The 26,284-nt window shown below is 35.9% G+C and overlaps 1 protein-coding gene across 2 annotated transcripts in view; it reads right to left on the reverse strand.

Moving 5' to 3' along the window:
* The window catches only part of Exoc4 (exocyst complex component 4), a 741,153-nt gene that overhangs the window by 710,856 nt on the left and 4,013 nt on the right, over nucleotides 1-26,284 (reverse strand). For both annotated transcript variants that reach the window (XM_010611733.3, XM_033757669.1), the window contains exon 2: nucleotides 6,175-6,364. In XM_010611733.3, coding sequence (XP_010610035.1) covers nucleotides 6,175-6,364 — 190 coding nt within the window. The remainder of the gene's footprint in view (nucleotides 1-6,174; nucleotides 6,365-26,284) is intronic.

A 26,284-nucleotide genomic window follows, 5' to 3' on the forward strand; every position in this document is an offset into this window, starting at 1 on the left:
AAAAAAAAAAAAAAAAAAAAGCTCTAAACACCAATTACCAGGGTATAGGGTTAAAGTTGGTCAAAGGATACAAAATTTCAGTTTAATAGCCTGAATAAATTTTTAAAGAATCATCATAAAATGCGCTGACTATAGTTAATAACAGTATACTGCATATTCTAAATCTCTAAACTGAGGGTATGGCTCAGGGATAAGAGACCACATGCCTAGATGTACGAGGAGCTGGGTTCAATTTCCAGAACCAAAAGTAATCAATCAACGTAAAAGCGGTGTGGTAGGAGAGGGAGAGAATTGCTAAGAGATACTTTAACTATTATCACCACAAAATAAGTAAGTAAGTATTTGAGGTAATACAGACGTTATTGGGCAACCCATTCAGAACCCATCCTATCTCTTAGGAGCTATTCCATTTCTACTCCCCAATAAATTTTCCTACTCTTAAAAAAAATACAGATGTTATTTAGCTTCATTTAGACATTCCACAAGTATTCACATCTCAAAATATTATGCTGTACATAATGAATCAATATAATTTTTGTCATTTAAAAGATGGAGGACCAAGCTATGTCCATCAATAACAAACTATACATATATATATATTTATTTCTCAAATCCCTGTTCTACTTCTATAAAATAGATATTTTCATTCCATTCTTTTTAATTTAAAAGGATAATTATGGCCAGGCGTGGTGGCACATGCCTGTAATCCCAGCACTTGGGAGGCTGAGGCAGGAGGATCACTGTGAGTTTGAGACCAGCCTGGGCTACATAGTGAGTTCCAGGTCAGTCTCAACTACATAGTGAGACCCTGTCTCAAAAAACAAAAAATAAAAATAAAAGGATAATTATGATAGAAAAACTCCTTAAGTAAATATACAGAGGCAAGTTTCCTTTGTTTCCTCAAAATTTTAGTATCTTACTCCTAACCACCTGTTCCATAATACCAAGAATTTCAGTTTTCATATACAAAAGCTGCAAGTCATTCAAATGAGAGACTATTGAAAGAAAACAAAATAAGGAAAAATGGCCCCAGAGGCTATTGTGAATAGAAATGAGAAATGATGCAGCCAGCAGAAAAGTGAAGATTTTTGCAGCCCAGCCTATGGAAAGATAAAGAGGTGAAGAAAACTAAATGGAGCTTTTAACTAACACTGCCTTATCTTTCATGAAAGGAGAAACAGAAATGTACTTAAGAGGATCTGAGGGATACAGGTATGGGGAAAATGATAGAAAGCTATAACATTTAGGTCATAAAAGCAAGAAAGTCCTAAATATGGATCAAGGAGAAATAAAGAGGCAGAATAGATCTCTAAGTATATTTTTTCTAAATAAAGCACAGTTAAGTGTGGAAGCAGTTCACTGAACCTGTGGACCAGAAATACCCTGAAAAGTTCCCTATGAGCAAAGGATGGTCTTGAAGATTAATCTAAGACAATATTATTCTCAATTTTCAAAGTATAAAACATAGTACACCTTTTATTGTTAATTTCTTTGTTTTATTTTAGTAGTAAATCTGCATTGTAAGTGTTTACATAGATATTTGCCTGCCACAAGTGGCCAGCTCAATTTCCTATAGAATTTTATAGAATTTACCTTGAAATAGAGAACTTGGGAAACACTGTTCAATGTTCAGTTTAAAATCCCTTTGGAACTACAGATCATTTTGAAATTACACTAATGCTTTTACTTCCCATACTTTTTTCTCTTCATTTTTTTAGCTGCCACTCTAAGATCTTAAATTCTCTGAGAGGCTCCACACAACTCTGTCCAAGGGCAATACCTTTCTTTCAGCTGCTGAGTGTGGATATAATACACAAATACAGAAAAAGTTGAACTTAATGAAAGATTACTTCATCTTGGACTGTATTAACGAACTCCAGACTACTGCCCAGATTTTAAATTATAGTATCTCATTACTGCCCACTGTTTACCATGTCCATATCTAGAAACTTAGAGTCTTTTTTGCTTTTCTCAAACAAGCAGCTAGGAATTTCCATTTTAAATTTGGGCCATAAATAACTTCCTACAAAAACCATGTTGTTCTACTATGACATTCTTCATATTAATTAAGGCTATTCTTCATTCTAATTCTACCTTTCAAGGTACACTTTCATATAAAGCCAAAAAGTTATTTTAGGTAAATTTTAAGTAATGAACATTGCGTTACTGAATAATTAAGCTCTAACAAGTTCACTTAAATAATCGTGTAGTTATTACTAGTTATAGGCAAGAAAAATGGATTTTAGAGCTTGATCTAGTAGCAAGAGAGCAGAAAAAAAACACGGGAAATGTAAGCATGTATACATCACCACATAGTCAAATTCTATGCCCTTCCTTCAGTCTGCTCCTGTGATGAGCATTAGACTGACTACAGTACTTAGCATCTTTCAAGAAATCTGATATCATCTTTTCTACCCAGTACACCACAGAATAACACTTAAAGTGAAATACCAACATGTATCTCCTACATGGCCCAAGTCTCCAACTTGTACCAACTTATATTCATCTATTTTGATGCTGCTGCTGTAACAGTCAGCCATTACTAAAGACACTGCCAGAACTCATGGGTTTTGAGGATTTCTCATTTTGATCAATTTTACAAAGCTCGCAAAAGTAACAGAATCACCAAAATATTTTATTAGCCATACTACCTGACCTCATCAATCATACATGGTATTTTATTTGCACATTTTAAAATATATAAAAATATTCCAAATAGAATTCATCAATGTAAAAAGTTAGGCAATCTGGGGAAAGGCAAAACCATCCAGCATCTCTCATTCATCTCAAGAACATAGATTCTACCAATATAACATAAATTAATACATGAAATTGATGTCAAAAATGGGAAGTATAAACAGTTCTGTGATATTACACATTAGAAGGGGACAATTCATAAATATGAACATGTCCATTCATCCTACTCTCTGCTAAAATCCATTCGCAGTCTAGCATCTAGAGAAGGCATTTTAAAATATTAGTCACATTCTGTTACTGTATACTCAAAACCTTATTACAGCGATTTCCCAGCCTACTCCAAGTTAAAAATCAGTCCTTCTAATTGTTGTGGTTTATATCTAGACATCCCCAAACCCTCATGACCTCACATGTGGGGCTTGGGGAAGGGGAGTGTTTGCATCACAGTGGTTTGATACTCATGACTAGGTTAGTCCACAAAGCTGACACTCAAAATATGAGATTAGGTGTCTGGAAATATTATGTTTGTTTTTCTCTTTTCCATTCACGTATAAGCCCCATGAGGACAGTGACTAGTTTTTCCATGTGTATAGTCCCAGGACCTAAAACAGCACCAGGAATTCAACAAACATTTATGGAATGAACCCTCATTATATTCTTTTGCTAAAGAACGGAAAGAATATTTCAATTCAGTTCTACACATCATCAATACCTTGTTTGGCTCTAAAGTAATGCAGCCCAATGATGACTAAATCTTCCTCATTTTTACTTTGAAAAAATATATACCTATACCTTGTATGGAAGCCAAAATGCAACTAGAAACAAAAGGAAAAATTAGCGAGGAAACATCAGGGTTTCCTCAGTAATAAGAAATGGACTTTCATGGTACAAAATTGTCAAATTATGCAACAAAAACATAATTTTGCCCCAACATTTTTCTTCTCCTAGTAATCAGTTATTAAAGGCTTTTTTGCAAAGAGCTATATAGCTCCTTATTTCTCTTCCCAATACTGAAGCTAAATTATGTGACATTTGCTTTCTTGACACTGGCTGATGTAATAAAGGTTTCTTTTGTTTGTTTGTTTTCTTTTGCTTGGAATCCCAGTATACTGAAAATGAGGAAAAAAGAAGAGTGTGGCTACTAAAAACAAACGTGCAATCCTTAAGATGAGGGCCCCTTTTTTCAGTACCAAGTGAGCATTCTTTTGTTTGCAGCAAAGATGCTATCAACTTGGAGTGATAGGGAGCAAAGCAGAAATCAGTGCTGGTGTTTCCCTTGAGATTAGGACAAAGTCTTTTCAGTCAACCAAACTAATCAGAAAATACAAATACCAAAAGGTCCTTCACCTTCACTGTGATTACCCGAGGCAAAGCCAGAAGGTCAGCAGCTCTATACATTTATTTTCTGACCCCTTTTAAGCTTAGTATATTGGGTCGAAATGGACTACAGTTTACTCTAAATCTACAGGAACTGATCTAAAGCTTTACCTAGTTTCATAGATAAATCCATAGGATGAACTCAACATTTTTCAAGCAGTTATTTTTAAAATGTAAAGAGGTCAGTATATTGCTTCAAAAAGATTAAGAGATTACTGGTTCTGGAACTAGATTCTTAGAGAGTGAAAAATCACTTATCAGTAGTATTCCTAGAAGCATTAACTTATGCATCTGCTTATAAATCATAATATAAGGTCTAGAGGATACAAAACAAAACATTAGAATGCCATAAGCATAGCCATTTCTGGGCAGGCACTAGCCAAAGAGTCCCCTACCAATCTCATAGCACAGAGCAGTGAATTTCAAGCTATAGTCTGTGCAGCCTTCATTCCCCCAGGAGGAACTGGAGAGGGCAGCTGCCAAGTGTAAGGAGAACACTCCTACGATGATTTAGACCCCTCACCCTAATATCAAATAAACAAAAAGCACTACTTTTCTTAATGTTTGATACATTGGAGTTATGCAAAATATCGCAACTTTTTTTTTTCTAATGCCTGAAAACCAGCATTAAAGACTTTGGAGTCAAGAAGACCAGAGTTCAAATTTAAATTTGTTGAGAGAATAGATACAATCATGCCTGGCAAGGAATAGGTACTCAATAAAGTACCAATTATTGTTACTTACAGAGTTACACAAAAATGTATTAAAGAATAACATCAAAATGCACAGCCAAAGGGCTGGGAATTTAGCTCAATGGTGCTACCACCTGCCTTACATGTATAAGGTCCTAAATTCAATCACTGGTATCAAAAAAAAAAAAAACACACACAGCCAAGAACCACAAAATCATGATGTAACAGTACATAAGCCTTATTTTATCAGTTCATCCCTTGGTCAAATATAAAAATAACCCCTAAAATCTACTTTATGCTTTACATACTAAAGGCATGTTACCCAGGAACCAAGGCCTTACCACGAAAGGAAAAGGAGAGAAACAGGAAGGTGAAATTTGAGAAACAGAGATAGAAAAGTGAGAAACAGAGACAGAGACACAGATATGGAAAGAAGAAACAGCTCCAAAGCATGACAAGAAAATTACAAAATAAAAATTAACACAAGCTCATCATAACTAAAACATATTCAAAAACTTTATAAAAATGTCATATGTTTAATTTGCATGTCAGATTTTCTTCACAAAAAAAATATATACAGAATACACAATGACTACAGAGAAACCACAACTTCAAATTAGGTAACATACTTAAAGCCAAAATTTTTTTAAAAATCTTTTCAACTGCTATAGTAATATGTCTACATAGATAAAAGGTGAGCTACGAGCACATGAAATATACTTGCTACACTGTGATGGAGGCCTCTAACAGTAAGAGACTCTAAACCTCTCCCCATCAATTCGGATTCTTTGTGGTATTCCTCAAATTGAGGCCCCTTTTCCCTGCTGTGAGAAGTAACTGCTGAAGCCAAGACATAAACAGAAGCAGCAGCAAGCCCAGGATGGTCTCAGAGCTCAGAACTCCTGAAACCTGCTGAGAGTGCTGCACTATAGATCACTATGGCCGGGCCTAACTCAGTTCACCTCCTCCTGTGGATGAAGACTGGACCCATAGGAGGAAAACGGCAACAAGAGGGCGTAGTGGAACAAGGCCCGGCCCAGAAGAAGACTATCTTCCTCCCTGTCCATTCCCCATAAAACCATCAGAGCATGATGTTCTGCAGATCTTAGCTACTTTCCCAGTTTTGGTTACAGACCAGCCCCTTCTGCTCCCTCTGCACTTTCCTTACCTCTACCATTATGCTGTAGTTGCCTGGCAGTCTTTCTCTCCCATCAGAAGAAAGCTCCACCTGGCCCTACCTATTGTATCTCTTTGTCTTCTTCATCCCCAAACATTCTCCCCCTGTGGACCTATCAGCCAGACAGCAGAAACCCATTATGAGCCACTGGAGGACCATCACTTAGTAACCATGGCACCCCTCCAAGCCACACCTGCACTAGCCACAGTCACCAGATGAAAGGAAGATCACCTGTTTTATTTTGTTCCGGGAGTTAGTGATGCGCTCGGTGATGCTTTGGTAGGTGCGAATGGCTGTTGTCAGCTCTGTGTAGTGCTGCACTATCAACTCATCCAGGTCGCGGTCACACTTCTCATATGCTTCCTCAAGGCGACCCTTTTCATTCTCTCTATCTTCGACATCGTCGCTAGTAGACAGAGTCCTGGTGAAGACAGAGAATACACCAACTTTAATGAAATGTTGAAAGCAAAGCAAAAGAAGGTGACTCCATCAACATGCTAGCACATTCATCTTAATAGCGAGGAAATAAAAGTATTGTCTGTTCTTAGCAGAAAATATAAAATCATCTTCACAATAAATTCCAGCAGCCCATCAAAATGGGTTTGTTGGTCTTTCCTTTCACTTGTGTCCTTGACCTTAGAACTGATTTTAATCAGACAGCAGGTGGGCATGAACTTTTCAAGAGGTTGGGCAGCTCTTGATTTGTCTGAGTAAATCACAGTAACTCCTAATAATCCCATTCCGCCTACCAGAAAAAAGAAAAAATGTTGCCAACAAGATCTACGGAACTTCTAGGAATAGTTTTTTACAAAAAGAGTAACAGGAAAAGGTGCCCTTCCTCAACCCTACATATTTTTATACAAAGCTAGACACTTGGATACTTCAGTCATCTTACAACTATTGAAGGGAAAGCCAATGGAAATGCCAACCTACCACAATTCTGTCACTGGTCACTGAAGCAGCCAGGCCTGAAGCTGCCTTACTTCAAGACTTCTTGTTAAAGGAGATAATAAATACCCATTGTTTAAGTCACTTTCAGTTGGTGACCTTTCATATGTAGCTGAAAGTGTATTAATGATAAATTTACTCATACACTGAGGCAAAGAGCTTATTTGAATGACTTGAATCTGGTACAGAGCCCCAGTAGTCTGGAAGTAAAGTCATATTAATTCTAAAATCTGTTACAACAGCAGTAATCTAAGCTATACTACAAGACAGTCTTACACTTACCATTCTTCAAACAGCACTAACAAGATTGATGGGAATCAACAATAACCAGAGCATGAGATAGATACACTTATTAAAAATATTTCAATAACTTAGTTTGATTTCTCTGGTGTGAAAACCTTTCAATAACTTATTTTGATACATGGGCCACAGATCTTTGTTTCCTCTATTATCTTCCTTGGATAATTTTTTTTAATTTAGTATTATAATCAGTAACAAAGAAACCTTTTCCTCTTATCTGTTGGCTGTGGTAATTTTGAGTTTCATTAAATTCCCTCAGATTTGTCAGCTTATACATTCAGCCTAGTTTATTTCATTTATCCTTTTTAATTTAGGGTGGGGGTTTCTTTAGGCTCTCAATGATGGATGCAATCAACTACAAGTCCATCATTAAAAATGCTATCAGAGATGGTCTGTCAGCAAATCAATCACATACTCACTTCTGAATACTCACAAGCAAAATACTGTACAACAGACTTCCAAACTGCCATTCAGAGCAAAGAATCTTAATACAAGAGCCACACAATATATAAAACATCTTTTTCAATTTAGAGGAAAATTCAGGAGGCAAGTCTTTGACCTCAGTCTAACCTTTAAAATGACTTTTGTAAATGTGTTAGAGATGCCAAGAGACCAAGTATTGTATGAAATAGAAAGTTAAAAAAAATGTAATAAAGAAAAAAAGCAAAAGCCAAAAAGGCTAGTATGGGATACTCAGGAAAGCAACCTTACTGGGAACTAAATGAACTGAGGGCTTTACCATACCAGATCTTGTTTCTTTACCTATAAACTAGTGATCTAAAGCAGACACCTTCCTAGGTTATCTTCAGGCAGAGAATATTACATGAGTATTTGACTACTAAAGTAAATCAAAATGGAATATTTAGGGGGAACTTGGTTTCACACATAAAGGTACAAAGATTACTTGCAATATACAGGTACCAAGTAGCTTAGCAGGTCTTCCAGATGTTTGTATGATACATAACTTTGCTCTTTAAATGTGAAAGCATCCAGGTTATTAATCTAAAGTAAAGTACAATGTCTTCAGTTTATCAACTCTCCCAAAGGCAAGACAGATATTTAATTCTACTGTTTCCCTTTGTAACAGCAAATACTGTAGCCAAAAATTTTCAAAGCTACACTAGATCACTCTGGTATCTTTACAATGCTTTCATAATTTTCTCTCCCCTACTATTTGTGGAAGGAAACATGCCAAACATTTCACACTGTTTACCTTAACTAGCTAGAATTACCATTAAGGAAAATGTCAGGCCCAGAGAGGACACCTTCTCCGGCATCAGCTGTCACTGAAACACATTACTGGATCATTAGGAGTTACTTAGGAAATAGAAAGGGTTACTAAAATGAAGATTAGACAGTAAATTGAGTCTACAGGGGATTTTTGCTTCTATTCTCATTTTTAAGGAAAATATTTGTATAAGGAATATCCTGTGCCAGGTTTGTCCCACATTTAAAATTCATCCTCTTGATAAAAACTACAATAAATGACATTTTATCTTCAGCCAAAAACACATTATCGAACTTGGAGAGTGTAAGACCATTAAAGTTTTTTTTTTAATTAGAGAAAAGGAAAGCAGAAAAGCTAATAAAAATAATAGTAGCACCTAATATTTAGAGAGGCTTACTAGCTTCCAGGAAGCAGCTGTGTTGCACATTTTATAGAACATGTATAATCCTTTTGGTTTGGGTCTTATTATCCCCTCCACCCCTTTACAGTGGAAGCAGCTGGGATCTGATGAGGTTAAATTAATTTGCCCTACCTTACACAATGAGGGTAAGGGACAGCATAGGGATTTAAAGCCCAAGTTGGTCTGTTTGCAGAACTAAATAAGAATCCCGGCTCCACCATAAGAGCAACTCATTTTGCTCATCTAAGAAATGGAGATAATACAATATTTCCTCAAAGGATTACCGGTAAGTGTTAAATGAGATCAACAAGGCCTGGTATATCATTATCATTCAACAAACATTGTGTGTGTTTGTTAGCTATTATTGTTACGGTAATAATAACAGTAGTACAAATTGAGTCTCCACTATCCAAAATGCTTGGAACTACAAGTGTTTCAGATTTTTTACAGATTCTAGAATATTTACACATGCATAATGATATGTTGCATAAGGTACCCAAGTCTAAACATGATAATTTATACATACACCATATGTTTCATATACACCTTCTACACAAAGCCTGAAAATAACTTCATACACTAATTTTAGTAACTTTGTGCATGAAACAGAGCTTCATAGTACGAAACATTCAATTTGTGATATGATGGCCTCCCTCAAAAAGTTGGGAATTTGGAGCATTTCAGATTTCAGATTGTCAGATTATGGATGTTCAACCTGCATCAAGAACACAATGGTGGGGATCAAACTCGGGCCCTTGTGTTTTCGAGGCAGGTGGTGGCACTTCTTAAGGTTGTTTGTTGTAAAGATTGTGGGATTTTTTTTCTTTTTTCCTAGGGATGATATTTTGTCATGAGTATTTATAGTCTGTAACTGTATTTATATGTATGTACATATGAAAGTTGATTACTGTAGTGAACAATTAAAATTTATCACAGTTAAAAAAAAAGAACACAATGGCAATAGCATTTTTTCAATAATAATATGAAAATTATGCTAGAAACAAAGTTTTTAATCTCACCATTCCCAAATACTAGATCATTTAGCCCTGGGCATGAGATTCCTACTTTGCTCTTCCTTAATGTGAAGAGTTGTGGAGGGTTTACTCTCTGCAACCTGACATGTTAGCCTGCTGTCATTTCATGAATGCTGACAGAAGAAACAAAAATCCCAGGTCGGAGACTAAGGACTTTTTTACTCACTGCATAGCAAGCAGCATGAGCACCAGTACATTTGTATCAGTTCCCCATGCAGGTTAGGCAAATGGGCCCAAATGGATATTCACGCCACCCAAGTTACCAAAGAGGAATCCTGAGCATCCAAACGCCCTTCAATCTGGAGGGACAGACTCTCATTGGCACTTTGCTAAGCAAACATTCTTGACAACGTAAGTCTAAAATGAAGGGCCCTCAGTACTTTTGTTCAAAAGATCTTCAGAAACATATCAGACCCAAAGAAAACTGTCTCCCAACAACAAAGCAACCTAAATGATTGTATTCCTTCATGAACTGAATGACAGTACGGTTCCTAGCAATAGTGGGAAGTAAAGATCCATTTTCAAGCTGTTTCCTTTTCTGCAAAATGAGTCCAGAAATATAATGCCTCGGACAACAAATATTTGCAAAAAAAAAAAAAATGTTAGAGCATTAGCACATGAAAGAGCAGACAATTTTATAGATAAAGTTTTGGGGCATACTAGCAAGACCCAGCAAATTGCAGTGTGAGATTATCTTACTGTTTTAAAACTGTCACTTTACCTGAACTGAAAGAAGTACAGAAAAATCACTTGTCACCTAGCTCACTCTACCTAAGTCAGGTCAGGAGCCTCTCTCTTTAGCCATCTAAGTCTCTGTAAAATGCAAAGTTTACTAGCTCACAAAGCAATTCATTGCAATTTTGAATAGTTCTACATGTTATAAAGCCTTTCATAAAGTCAGCCACTTATAATTTCTATCCACTGATTCTAGTTTTATCTTTTTCAGTAACACGAAATAAGTTTATTAGGTCTATAATATATTCCTTTAAATGATAGAAGATTCTCAGTAAATGGCTTACATTCTCAAGTTAAATACTTTCAATATCTTCAACTATTTCTTCAATACTGTGGCTTCCAAGCAGCCTACCACCCTTGCTGCTTTCCTCTAAAGTCCCCTCAAAAAAAGTCTAACACATAAAACTTTGGTGGGCTAGGCATTACACTAAATGATTTTGTTACTGTTTGTTATGGGGTTGCGGGGAGCGGTATTAGGGATTGAATCCAGGGCCTTCACTCTGGGCTACATCCCCAGCCCTTAAGACAGAGTGGTGCTAAACTGCCCAGCCTGGTCTCAAACTTGCAGTTCTCCTGCCTCCTGCCTAAGCCTTCCAGAGTATCAGGATTACAAGTGTGCACCCCAAGCCCAGCTTAATCTAAGTGTTTTAAACATAATAATTCATTTATCCCTGACAACAACCCTATTAAGTGGATAACATTATCTTATTGCCAAAGAAGACATTGAGTTGTTTGTTCAAGGAACAAAGTTTTTATATCACAGATCCAGACTTCAACCTGTGCCATCTGACTTATAATAGCCTCACTAACTTGTCTCTCAAAATGTGCTCAAAAATGAATACAACATACTTCAAAATAGAAAGAGGTTTTATATCTCCCAACATGGACAGTATAATTTTAATAACCTAGCCTAAAATTACATCGGATTTTTAAAAATACAGACCAAATATTATCCTAGATCCCTTTGGCAGTAAGTGCTGACAAGCCAACTTTAATTTATTTTCAATTTGTAAAAATGTAAAACTAAATACTGAAATTAATATACATCTCTGTGTTCTACATGTTGGGAAAAAGGGGTGAAAATGAGGCAAAAGGTACAAATTACTGTTTATACTACAACAGGTAATACAGTTGCTATTTTGTGTCTTTAAAACAATCCTCAAAATGGCTTAGTGAGCGAGACAGGATCATCACACTTTTTGTAGGTAAGAAATCCGAGGCCCAGAGAGGCAATTTGCACACATGTGCACAATAATATCAGAGCTTGGATTAAAGTTCTGTATACTTGGGCCAGGGATTTAGCTCAGTGGCACCACACCTGCATCACAAGCACAAGGTCCTAAATCCCTGGTATCAAAAAAAGAAAAAGAAAATGTATACTTGACTCCAAAACACATGATCATTCACTATACACATTACAAGCTCCTATCTTTTTCTGCCTTCAACTCCAGGGCTGCTACACTCTAATCACACTCCAGCTGACATGCACAGAGAACAGTGGACAGCTCAAGATGTACACAGAGCTTTTGCAGTAAAAAAGTCTTGGATCTGGACAAGAAGATTTAAAAGTATGAGTTAAAAGATATAGCTCAGTGGTATAACACTTGCCTAGTATGTTCAAGGCCCAGGATTCAATCCCTGGAGCCAAGGGAAAAAAAAAAACATAAGGTTTAAAGTTGCCACTTGAAGATGCATTCAGATTACTGAATCACTCTTTAGGTTTTTCTCCATTCCTGTCTCAAAATGATTATAATTTACAAACTATTTCAAGTTCAGAGGAACATAGAAGAGTAAGCATTTAACCTGGACACAGAGACATTTCTGAATCACTAAGAATTTTTAATTAAGACAGCTCTGGTATTTTGCATGATGAATTACATCTTTAACCATGACTAATTAATCCCTAGGAAAGAATTTATTTGCCTAATGGGCTAAAAGGGCTAAAATGGTACTGAAAAGCGACTGCTAACAGCATCCTGTAGGAACAGGTATGTTATATGGATTCACAAACTATCATCTCTAAGCAAGTCCTATAAACATGTATTTAAAACCCAGGGTAAGTAATTGTAGATTGAAAATTGAATTTGTCTGTTTCCTTTTTTATACCAGCTGCTATATTTCTGTTGACTGGTCAAATGTTTTGAAAGGAAAATAACTAGTCAACATCACTGGCTCCATCTATGGAGCAATTTGGCTTTCATTTTGGACTTCAATAGAGTAATGAAGTCTAGACAGGAGAAAGCACATAAAAGTCAGTATTCTTTAAAAAAAAGCAAAAGGAGTCTTAAATAAAAGAAAAAGCACACCTATGAGCATAAGGTATCCATCACTCAAAGGTAAAAACATGCAAAGAATAAAATACAAAAAGAAAAAAGAACACAAATCTAGAATACAGCCGTTAGAAATATACCAGAAAACCTTTTTACCACTCTCATCAGACATATCAAAAAAAAGGCACCTATGTAAATCTCAAGGGACTAAAAGTTCTGGAATGCAAAAACCCATTAAAATAAGATTGTAAATTAAAGCTACTTGATCTTGAGCAATTTACTTCACGTAGGTCTTCTCTAGGTCTGGTGTTTCCTTATACAACAAGAAAGATAATAAGAATTCCTGCCTCACCACAACATTGCAATGAATGGAGAGTTGTATAAATGTGCACTGTAAAACATAAAATAGGATAGAAGCATTGGCTAATACATTACTGGGAACAAAATAAATAATCTGTGAATCACAATATTGTTAGCCTATTCTCCTAAAGCTTCCCCTGTTCTAAAATTCCTGAAGATATCTATTTATGAAGCAAAATCAGACCTTTTTTCTATATGTTTACTCACTGTGGGTGCTCTTTGATGCTATGCAGACATTAGCACCCAACCAATGAGTAATAATTTCTAACCAATATTTAATGGTGAAACTGAAAAACAGTACAGTAGGTACATTCAAATTACAGTTTAATTGTATCTCACTTTGTTTTAAGAGAGAGAGAGAGATCTGAGATGGTTTGTATAAGAATGTAAGTAATGAAAAGTAAAATACACATGAGAAAGTGGGACTACAGAGAAATAAGACAAAACAATACTGGCTGAATAAAAAACAAAACCCAAGCATAGTTTAAATGAATTGAGTCCCTCATCTAAATTTGAGTTTCCAGGTAGCCATACAGAGTATTACAATTCTCACTCAAGAAGATAGACTCTAGTTCTACTAAGTGGGGGGGACCTACACTGACCTAAACTTCAAAAGAAACCATTTACTTAAAGTCATAAGAAGTCATAAGGGGGCAGGATGCTACACCTATAATCCCAGCACTCCAGCCTGAACTACAATTACATAACAAGACCTCATCTCAAAAAAACAAAATAAATACAAACATACCTACACACATACATACAATAAGGAAGGCATTATACAACACAGTGAATGATGCCTACAAAAACCTTAAGACTAAGTAATGTGCTTTACATACTATTTCTTGGGTTCTTTCAGGTGCAAACATTAAAATCCAATTCAAACCTTAAAATTTTGAAAGATTCCAAATACAGTCTAAGCATGAAGTTTTCCAGTGATCCTTTTTTTTTTTTTTTTTTTTGGAGACAGGGTCTCACTATGTAGTTGAGACTGACATGGAACTCACTATGTAGCCAAGGCTGGTCTCAAACTCACAGCGATCCTCCTGCCTTAGCCTCCGGAGTGCTGCGATTACAGGTGTGCACCACCATGCCCAGCTTGAGTGATTCATTTTAATCTAAGGATAGAATTTGGGGAACTCACAGAACTAAATAGACCAAATTATATTTTATTAATTTCCTCCTCTCAGTGCAACTTCTTATACTTCAAACTAGCTTCTTTGAAAAGAGTGTACAGTACAATTGTTGGTAAAAGACTATTAAATATTGTAACTGGAAAAGCATATTGTAAGGTTAAAAGCCAATTATGCTATATCAAGAGACTGACAAGGGCCATTGCCTGTGCCTCAGGATCACCATGAGGTGATGACAAACTATCATTCTGGATGCCGTTTAAAGTATTTAAACTAGTAGTAAAGAGACCCCATGGTACCATCCGTTGTGAACTGATTTGTACTCTGCATCCTCACCCCAAATTTGTAAATTGAAACCTCAACCTCAATGTGACTATACTGCATTTAAAGACAGGATTTACACAGAAAAAGTAATCAAGATTAAGTGATGTCAAAGAGGAGCCTTAACCTGTTAGGACTGGTGTCCTTATAAGAAGACAAGAGATAGGAAAGAGGCTTTTCTACATGCTCACAAAGGGAAGGCCATGAGAAGATAAATCAAGAAGGTGGCCATCTATAAGTCAGAAAGTCTTCTCCAGGAACTCAACCTGATGGCTTTGATCTTGGACTTGTAGGCTCCACAACTATGAAAAAATGTATTTTTTATGGTCACCCAAACAGAATAAAATACAGAACCACCTTATAAAATACAGGCAATGTTATTTTGGTTGGTTAAATTCTCAAGGAAAATGTTATTCATCAGCCTCCTTAGCCATAAACAATACACATAGATTCTTGAAAAATCCACGAGAATTAGCTGCCGAATGCAGCCACAAATAACTAATGAACCTTGTATAAGAAATATTTAACATAATACACCAGCATTTTGGTGACACTTATAAAATATTTAGCATTAAGTCATTCTTTCTGAAAACAGTTAATAGACTTAAATGTCTACTAAGAGCATTCCTAGTTGGCATCCAGTGACTTCTAAGAATAATAAAGATTAACAAAGCAATTAATTGAAATCCCTTCAACTTGGAAAAACTAATTACAAGTAAGTCTTCATATGTCCAAAAATCACTTATAGTAAATGACAGTACTATAGCACACAATCTACAGTAAGAATCAAATCTTCTCAGGGACCCCTCTTCTGAAAAGCACTCCAAATGGGCCTGAATAGACCAGCTGAAAGTCACAGAGTCATCAAGAACTAAGCCCCCGTCAGCACAGCTTTCTCTCTTGTTAGGACAACTCTAATTTTTTTTAACTGCAAAATAAAAAGAGCATCAGAAAGGGAATAATCTTTACATATTTACAAAATATTATAAACTGTCACAAGACAGAAACTAAGCACGGTTGAACTTTAAAAAATACTCAAGGATTAACTAGTTTTAGAAGCTCACGCAAAGAGGAAACAATTATGTACTGTCTCATTGATCTTTCTGAAACAGAACATTCCTTTTTGCTACTGATCCTAACTCAAGAACAAAAGTAAACAGGGCCAGGGATTTAGCTCAGTGGTTCCACCGCCTGCCTCACAAGTGCAAGGACCTGAGTTCCATCCTTGGTACCAAAAAAAAAAAAAAGTAAGCAATTGGTATGACTCTTCAAAATGTGAATCCTGTTATCTTTACCAAACTGCTTCTTACCTGGAGGCATTTGGTTACAGCCTTAGCTCTAGCTAACCTTTACTGCAGCATACTTTATATATAATGAATGTCTCTAAATGCTTCCACTGAATTATAAAACTAAGACATCCTCATCATAATTCTGAGTTTGCATAAAAAGCCACACACTAAAGAAATATTAGATGTGTAATGCCATATAACATAAGGCTTCTCTCAAAGAATAAGAAATTTACATTACCCTTTTAAACCAGATTTTATTGCATTTGATTATACATGTGATTGCTTATTTCTTAATTATGTCTTATTAAAACCTAGAAAATACAAGATAATCCTATCCCAACTGATAGCAATTCACAATGAAAAATCCCTCTGAAAAACTTTTCTGATGTACAAGAATATCCCTTACTACAGACCAATCTCCTTAATGAATATAGATGCAAAAATCCTTAATAAGATACTAGCAAACACAATACACAGGATTATTAAGAAGATCATCCATCCTGACCAAGTCGGATTTATTCCAGAGATGCAAGGGTGGTGCAACATACGAAAGTCAATAAATGTAATACATTATATTAACAAAGTCAAGGACAAAAACCATATGATCCTTTCAATAGATGCAGAAAAAGCATTTGATAAAATTCAACACCCATTCATGATAAAAACCCTGCAAAAAATTGGAATAGATGGTCTATACCTCAATTTAATAAAGGCTATTTATGAAAAACCATCAGCCAACATCATATTGAATGGCCAAAAACTGAAAACCTTCATGTTAAAATCAGGAACAAGACAAGGATGCCCACTATCACCACTTCTCTTCAATATAGTTCTGGAAACATTAGCCACAGCAATTAGACAAGAGAAAGAAATTAAAGCAATAAAGATAGGAAAGGAAGAAGTTAAACTATCATTATTTGCTGATAATATGATACTCTACATTGAAGATCCAAAAAACTCCACCAAAAAACTTCTAGACTTAATTGACAGATTCAGTAAAGTATCTGGATACAAGGTGAATACCCAAAAATCAATAGCCTTTCTATACACAAATAACAGACAGACAGAAAGAGAAATAAGGGAAAAAATTCCTTTTACAATAGCATCCAAAAAAATGAAGTATCTAGGAATCAATCTAACAAAAGAAACAAAAGATCTCTACACTGAAAACTACAGCACTCTGAAAAAAGAAATCGAAGAGGATATAAAAAAATGGAAAGATATCCCCTGCTCCTGGGTAGGAAGAATCAACATAGTGAAAATGGCCATACTACCAAAACTGCTATATACATTCAATGCAATGCCAATTGAAATTCCAACACTATATTTCACAGAACTAGAAAAAAGAATCCAAAAATTCATTTGGAACCACAAGAGACCTAGAATAGCAAAAGCCATTATAGGCAACAGTCACATGGCACCAGGTGTAACAATTCCCAATTTGAAACTATACTACAAAGCCACTGTGATAAAATCAGCATGGTACTGGCAAAGAAATAGGCCTGAGGATCAATGGAACAGACTGGAAGACACAAAAACAAATGCAGATGTACTCAGCTACCTCATCTTCGACAAAGGAGCTCACCATCCTCAGTGGAGGAAAGATAGCCTCTTTAATAAATGGTGTTGGAAAAACTGGATATCAACCTGTCACAGATTAAAATTAGACCCTTATCTTTCGCCATGCACTAAATTAAAATCCAAATGGATTAAAGATCTAAATATTAAAACAGAAACATTAAACTTGCTGGAAAGTAAGTTAGGCAGAACTCTGGAAGACATTGGTATAGGAAAAGACTTTATGAACAAATCCTCAGTAGCACGGGAACTAGCAGAAAGAATCAACAACTGGGATCTCATCTTACTAAAAAGCTTCTGTACTTCAAAAGAAACCATTAGCAGAACTAAGAGACAATCTACAATGTGGGAAAAAATTTTTACCAGCTGTACCTCAGACAAAGGACTATTATCAAGGATATATAAAGAACTCAAAACAATCAGTCCCCCCAAATATAAAGACCCGATCCAAAAATGGGCATCCGAAATGAACAGACATTTCTCATACAAAGAAGTGAAAGCAGCAAGAAAATATATGAAAAAATGTTCCACATCACTGGTCATTCGAGAGATGCAGATGAAAACAACACTGAGATTCCACCTCACCCCACAAAGAATGGCTGCTATCAAGAAATCACACAATAACAAATGTTGGCGGGGTTGTGGGGAGAAAGGAACCCTCCTCCATTGTTGGTGGGAGTGCAGACTAGTGCAACCACTATGGAAATCAATATGGAGATACCTCAAAGAGCTTGGACTGGAGGTTCCATTTGACCCAGCCATCCCTCTGTTGGGTATCTTTCCAAGAGAACTAAAAGAATCATATCACAGAGAAGTATGTGCACCCATGTTTATAGCGGCACAGTTTGTAATAGCTAAATCTTGGAAACAGCCTATTTGCCCATCCGTTGGAAACTGGATAAAGAAGTTGTGGTTTTTCTATAAAATGGAATATTACTCAGCCATAAAGAACAAGAAAATAGATTCATTCATAGGAAAATGGATACATATTGAAGATATACTCCTAAGTGAAATAAATAAGTCACACATGTGTAAATACCAAATAGTTTCCCTGGTGTGAATAATCTGCAACAATGCATAAGATTCTAATAAGATTACATTAGACATTTAGAAATGGGAAGAAAGGAGCTAAAGGTGCAGGGAAGGTGTGATGGGTAGGGGAAGAACAAAAAGGGAAAAGAAAAAAATGTGAGAGAATGAAAAGATGAAAATAAAGTGTTTGTAGATGGGGAGGGGAGGAGGGGATGAGGGGAGGGCAGAGGTAAGGGGAAAAAATGAGAATCAAGACTTCCCATGTAGAGGTACATGATCCCAACAATGAATGTAACTGTACTGTATCCCTAAAATGTACCAATAAACTCAATAAAATTAATTAAAAAAAAAGACTATCCCTTAACAGTACAAAGAGGCTCATTTAATATCAAGTGACAATAAATAATTTGTTTTAAGGTCTAATGAAAATTCCCTAGTGTCTTGCTTCAGAAAACACTTAGGGCTATATTTTTCAATATTTCAATTAACTTGGTTACACCAAACACTTTCGGGGACAGATACCTACAAATCTTTTAGCCAAATAAAGACTACACTGTAAAAGTAAGTAAAACCACCCAACTCAGGCATAAAAACTGACTTTAAGCCTGACAAAGTTAATTTAAAATCTTCCCTTACCCTGCTTTAAACAAGCTCGACTTCTTCTCGCACTTTCATTGTAAGCCACACATCTTCCTTTAAAGCACTGTCCACAGTGACCTTATAGTCTAGTGAGTTCCTTGCACACCATGTTTCACAAGATATTAATCAGTAATATGCGATCAAATGCATATTGGAAATTGTGGGTTACACAAATTGAAATTACACAGAGACTACCAAGGGACAAAGGAAGAACTCCAGAGCCCTTAAGCTGTTACTCAAGGAAAGCAGGATTTGTGTTTTCTTCTGAGATAGTCAGGATCTAGAGGCTGGACTAACAGATGCCCAGAGGGCATTAAAGCAAGATTAAACCTTGGAATCTGTGCCTTCATTTTATGTCCCCCTTATTATCTTAAAGCTAAGACAAATTCCTGCTCGGCTCTGCATGGTGGTAGGTTACTCAATTGAGGAGTATCTGTTAAATGTATTAACCCTAACTTTACCAAGGCTATCTCATGCCCCTTCAATTCTGAGGACCCCAAGGTAAGAGTAACTAAAGTAATATTGGAGTTTGCAGGAACAACTGTTGATTCAATTCAACTTTCCAGTTCCAGACCCTCCAGAGCAATACCTAAAAGTCTCCATCCATACAAAACTATATAATCACCTGGACTTCCAGGAAAAGCAGAGCTCCATCAACCAACCCATGATGAAATCACCTCCCTCAAACAGAAGCAATTACCCTATAAAAGGAACAGGGGCAGCTCCCCTCCATAAGTAAGAGCAATCATCTCTTGGGAATCAAACTGCACCTGGAGTCATAAGGATTCCCCTGGAGGCATGAAACCAGAACTGAGATAAGATCAATTGGATCCTCCCACCTCAGCTAATCTATAAAAGCCAGCCTCATTCTCAGGTAAGCAGGCCAATCTGCACCTCCTCATCAGGCTGTGCCCTCTCTAGCTGATCAAACTCCAGCCCTTTTCTAGTCTCTCACCTTCTAACTCAGCCTAAAAAATCTACCTATGCTTCACAATGACAGGTCCTGAAATTCCTCTGTATAAGAAGAGCACACAAACCTACTCCCCATGGCAAGATAAGGTCGCCATCTCCTCTTTGGTGAGCATCGTTGGACCCCATGCAGTGACCAGAAGCAAGTCTCCTAACTAAGACATCCATGAGACTTTACCGTTAATGTACATAGCTGGAATGCATGAGTGACAAGCTAAAAAATATATTAAGTAGCATTTCTATGATTCTGCATCTCTACAGTACCTTGTTTTTACCACCCCTTCCACCTCAGTACATCCACCTATATAAATACACATCATGTTTTGTTTTTGCAGCGCTGACCACTGAACCTAGGGACCCCCAGTGAGTTAGGCAAATGCTCTATCAATCAGTTATGCCTGACACATTCAATTTTATGGAAAATTTCAACCATGTACGAAAACTGAAACACTTGTCAAAAAATTCAGCTTCAACAACTATCAACACATTCTAACCTTGCTTCATCTTACACCTCTACTGCCTCTAATCCTCCTACCCAATTACTCTGTAGCAAATCCCGAACATGTCATATTTATTTGGTATTTATTTTAGCATATATCTCAAGAGTAACACTTTTTAAGCAAAACAAAAAATAAATAATAGGAAGTAGAAAGACATCTCTTTCTCAAATGGGAAGAGGATCAAGAGATGGAGGGAGGGGAAAGGAATGAAAAGAAAGGGATGAAAAAGGAAGGTGTTATGTGCATGCACCAACTTTACACAAAGAATGTAAGCATTATATACTGTATACTACAAGAATGTACTAATAAAAATTAATATTTCTCAAAAATGGCCCTATTACAATTATCACAGCTAAAACAAAAAAATAGTTTAACAGTTCCAAATGGTTTATTTTACCTTATCTTTCCAAAAATATTATGTTCCAAATGCTACTGAAACTTCATCATGCTCTCAATTCACCTGGGATGGGACTCTTATTAAAATGCAAATTCAAGCCAGGTAAGTCAGGTAGCACCTACGATGGTGTACTTCTAGCAAAATCTCAGGTTATATTTTAAGTATAAAATAAAATCACCCCTAAAATTCTGCACTGTAATAGGCACCAAATTTTAAATGGAAAAACACCTTTTAAATTATACTCTATTTTGGGCAAGAGTTTTTAAAATACTTCTAAACAAATAAAAGAATCTCAAAATACTTCATTTTCTTACCACCAGTATCAAATGTAACACAAAATTTTCCCTTATTCATGTTCAATTGAGTTCCCATATTTTTTCAAGGCACATGAAGGACTGGCTACTATTATTGGGATCATAACTCATTTCATACCTTGAAAGCAGTTACAAAAATGTCCAAAGCAGGAAAATATCAGATCACCTAAATAACAACAAAAACAAAACAAAAAGACTGAAGAATACCCAGCCGAAAGATTTTAATACTGTGTTACACAAATAAAATCCATTATTAGCTACGTTAAACCTCAGGCCAACAATTTATAAAATTACTGCAGATATTATATATAACAGAACTGTATCATTAAAAACAAAGAAACATATAAACATGCATAATAATTTCAATGCATTTGTAAGAATTCTTTCTGATCAAAAAATTTCTGAAAGCACTAGAGAAAATAAGGATATTTAACTGTTTAATACTAAGCAAAACTTTTTTTAAAAATCTCTCAATGTTGACCTGTCTAGTTCACTTACATGTTAAAACTTTAAATAGCACATTTGAATTTATTCTTCTCAGAGGACACACAATCTAAAATAGTACCAATGAAAAGTAATTTTTAATCTTTATAATAATAACCTTTAAATATCTTTAAGATATTTTTAAAAATATCTTGAGCCTAGATGAAATAACAAGAACAAACTTCAAAAACACCAGACATTCAAGCCATTAGTTTGCAAGGCATTGACAGAGAGGAGGGAGAGTGGCACAGAGAACTCTGGAGACCTGTCCTCAACAAAGTAGTAATCTGCACATGTGTGGGAGGTAACTACCCAAAGTCCCGAAAAGAATAACCAGAAAAGATTAGTGGAAACAATTGCCTGAATTCATGGAGGGCCAAAGATAGTATCTACAACACCCACCCCAGCCAGAGTGAAAAGTCTCATAGTCCAGAGCACTGGGTGGAGTATAAAAAAAAAATTAACACAAGAACAGGGAGACAAAATTAGTCCTAGACTAAATTTTAATGTGCACCTAATTAGTAAAACTTAGAGCAAGACCTAAAATTAAGGTCCAAACTGTTCTCAAGTAACTCAATTACATTCTAGAACAAAGCTTAAGAATTTCTATAGGAATACGAAGATATCCAAAACCACTACTGAACAAGAAAAAAAATCTATAATTTCTAGCATTCAATCAAAAAGTATGAGGAAGGGCTAGGGATTTAGCTCAGTGGTTCCACTGCCTGCCTCACAACAGTAAGGTCCCAAGTTCAATCCAAGTATAAGAAACATAAAAAGGAAGAAATTAACAGAAATGGCAAAGGTGATTACACTTCTAAAAGGAAATTAAATAGTAATGATACTACTATTTCACATGTTCAAGAAGTTACAGGTAAGATTTAAGATATAGGCAGATAAATAAATGAAAGATTTTTTTTTAAAGTCACAAATCAAACTTCCAGAGATGAAAACTGCAATCTAAAATAAAAATTATACTAGCTGCTAAACCAGGCATTGCACGTGCCTGTAATCCCAGAACTCCAGAGGCTGAGGCAGGAGGATCAGGAGCTCAAGGCCAGCCTGGACTACATAGCATGACCCTGTCTCAAAAAACAAAAAAACAAAATAAACAAAAAATTATATTAAATGGGATTAACAAAAGACTAGAAAGAGCAGCAACTAGTTAACATAAAAAGGATAGCAATAGAAATAAAGAGTAAAGAAAGAATTTTAAAAAAGTATTAGTATTCAGTGAACGATGGCACAACATGAAGTGGCCTAAAATACTTACAGATAACTTTGACCAGAAGTGTTTCAGACTTATATATGGAAATCTACAAAACTTCTGAGACCAACTAAAGAAGAATTAAATGGACATACACCTCTTATGTGGATCAGAATAAGTCAATTCTTCTGTATTAATCTATATATTCAGTGCAATTCCAAACAAAACCCAACAGATTTTCTGGTACCAATCAGTATATTTTAAAATTCATATGGAAATGCAAGAAATCTAGAACATCAAAGACAACTTTGAAAACACAGAATAAAGTTTAAAAGTTTACCCTGTACATCTTTAAGATATACAAAAGCAATAATCAAGACATAAAGATATAGTATGTTATCAAGATGGATAAACATGAATGACTATAGAAACCAAAAAAGGAGACACACATATAAGGTAAACTGATTTTTTTATAGAAGTACAAAAGAAAATTCAAGAAAGAAGGGATAGTCATTTTAACAAATGGAGTTGGAACAATTGGACGTCCTTACACACACACACACACACACACACACACACACACACACACAAATGACTAAGGAAAAATGACAAGAAAGGAACATTCCAGGATCTAGGATGCTGGAGATGTTCTATATCTTCTTCATTTGGACAGGTAAAAATTCATTAAGCCATGTACTTAAGATTTGTGCAGCTTACATAGTAAGATTCCATATTTCATACATAGAGATGAAAAAATTACCTAATATCAATGATAATTCACGCAGGATGTGCCACCCAAAGTTAGAGGGGAAGAGGTTTATTTGGCTTACAGTTTGTAGAGGTTTCAGTCCATAATCGGCTGGCTCCCAGGTTGGGATGACAAACAGGCAGGGCAGAGCAGAAACAGCATAGCGCACACACAAGGCAGCAAAGGTAACAAGAGTTAACAGCGTCTCCCTGGCCCTTTTATCTTATTCAGACTACTTAGGGCGGAAGCACTCACAGCTTTAATCCTGCTGCCCTTGAACTTAGTACTACAGCACAAATCAAGTCCAGTTTCACACACTCTAGATCAAGCTTATGACCACATGAGGCTCTGGGGGGACATCTAGACTCAAACCATAACATAGGATAAAGTTTGAAAATTTTTAACATTCATCTTCATTTTTTTCTGCAGTGTCATTGTTTAAATTTCTTATCATGAGTATAATATTTTTATAACAACAGAGTTTTTTAAAACTGGTATTATCAGTGGTTAATTTTAGGTGAAGAAAATCTGGGTGATTTATTTTTTCTTCTATGTAATGTTGTGTATTTTTGCTTCCTCCACGTAAAATTACATTCCATTTATATATATAAAGGCTCTTTTATGCTAAAAAAAAAAATGTTAACTCTGTGATCATTACAACTATTAAACCTTTGTATGTACACGGACAAGACCCATCCAAAAACACAAAGAAGAAAAACAGATAAAATGGTCAGAAATAATGAAACAATATTCCTCTCTTACAACTATACTCATATTTTTTTTATAAACTTTTTTTTTGGTACCGAGGATTGAACTCGGGACCTTACACTTGAGAAGCAGGCAGTGCAACCACTGAGCTAAATCCCTGGCCCCAACTCTACTCTTTTAAAAAAAACTTGTGCAATATAACTTTTATAAAGGAACAAAGGGTATTTCACAAAGAGATCGTGGGCCCTTTAATTTGCCTGTTTGTAATTGAGGTTATCTTTCAATCTAATACATGTTTCCTATTTTATGTGTGCTTAGACTTTGTTTTACACACAAAAATGTGTATACATATGTAATATATACATATAATACATACACATATATATAATATATGCATATACAGAACTATTTTACATATGTACAAAAAAATCTAGTTTTTTTAGCTGAATCTCAAATCATCAAATAACTGACATTTTAATTCAGTTGCACAAGGTTTCCCAGAAGACATTTTGACATGGAATCAAGCACTAGTTAACTTGGCAAGAATATTAACATTATTCTGGTGGAAAATTAACATTATATCCTCATTGCTATCTGTGATCAAAATCACTGAAGATCAAATTATTATCCCATCTTACAAATGAGAAACTAAGACCTGGGGCTTTTAAATAACTGCTCCAAAGTCATATGGGTTATGTGGTAGTTTCTACCGGTATTTAACCACACCACAGCACATATTGCACCACTCTCTAAAGGGTGTGACCACACATATTTATTAAGAGATGGCTTGAAAAAATTTGACCGCATCAGACAAGATGAAAATTAATGCATCAAAGACTTCGAGAAAATCTGGGAGGATTTTTTTTTGTTGTTGTTGGCTCAGGTGTTTTTGTTTTGTTTTTGGAGACAGGGTCTTGCTATGTATATGTAGTTCAGGTTGGCCTTGAACTCACTATGTAGCCCAGGCTGGCCTCAAACTCTCACTGATCCTCCTGCCTCAGCTTCCACAAACACTGGGATTACAGCCTTATGCCACCACACCTGGCAGGAAGTTTTAATATTAATAACTAAAGATGGAGTCAGAAATCAAGGCATATATCCTCAAGATATTAATTCTTTACATAAAACCAGAGGATGGGAATGTTTTGCCCCTCACTTCCACATCAGCTGTCAGATGTCCCAGGACTTTCTGAAAGTTCACGAAGTATTTAATTTCCACATATTCTTTGTTCAAGCAACACTGTTTTGCTGATGCCAAGATTCTGCAAGGATACAGAAAGAAATGAAACCTGAAAACCTTCATGAAGTGGTCAAAAATGAACAGGAGAACTGGTGCTGGAAGCATGAATACCGAACACAACTTCCAGGACTCCCTTTGGAACAGTGACCACGTTTCTGCCACAAACGCTGTCGTGAACCTCAAAGCTATTTGTTCAAAGCCCTAATCAAAAGCCTGGGCCCCTTCATCCAAGTTTACTTTGAATTAACTACAGGCTGACCAAAATACTCTCTGAGGAGGAAGGAAATTTAACAGGTGTCTACAATAAAGGATTTCCTAAGTTTTTGAAATTCCAACTTCTGTGAAGTTATACAAGTTGATGAAAATATGAGCCTTCAATTCCCTTCAAACCTCCTTGACATCTGTAACCGGAGTCTGTCTACAAAAGATCTGCTCTGAGGTTTCAATAAGGTCTTCTTAAATCACACCCAAAGTTTGGCTGCCCAATTAAACTGGCTATTTCGGGCCA

The sequence above is a fragment of the Fukomys damarensis genome, unplaced genomic scaffold (genome assembly GCF_012274545.1).
Source record: "Fukomys damarensis isolate Sample0158 unplaced genomic scaffold, DMR_v1.0_HiC HiC_scaffold_4, whole genome shotgun sequence".
NCBI lineage: Eukaryota > Metazoa > Chordata > Mammalia > Rodentia > Bathyergidae > Fukomys > Fukomys damarensis.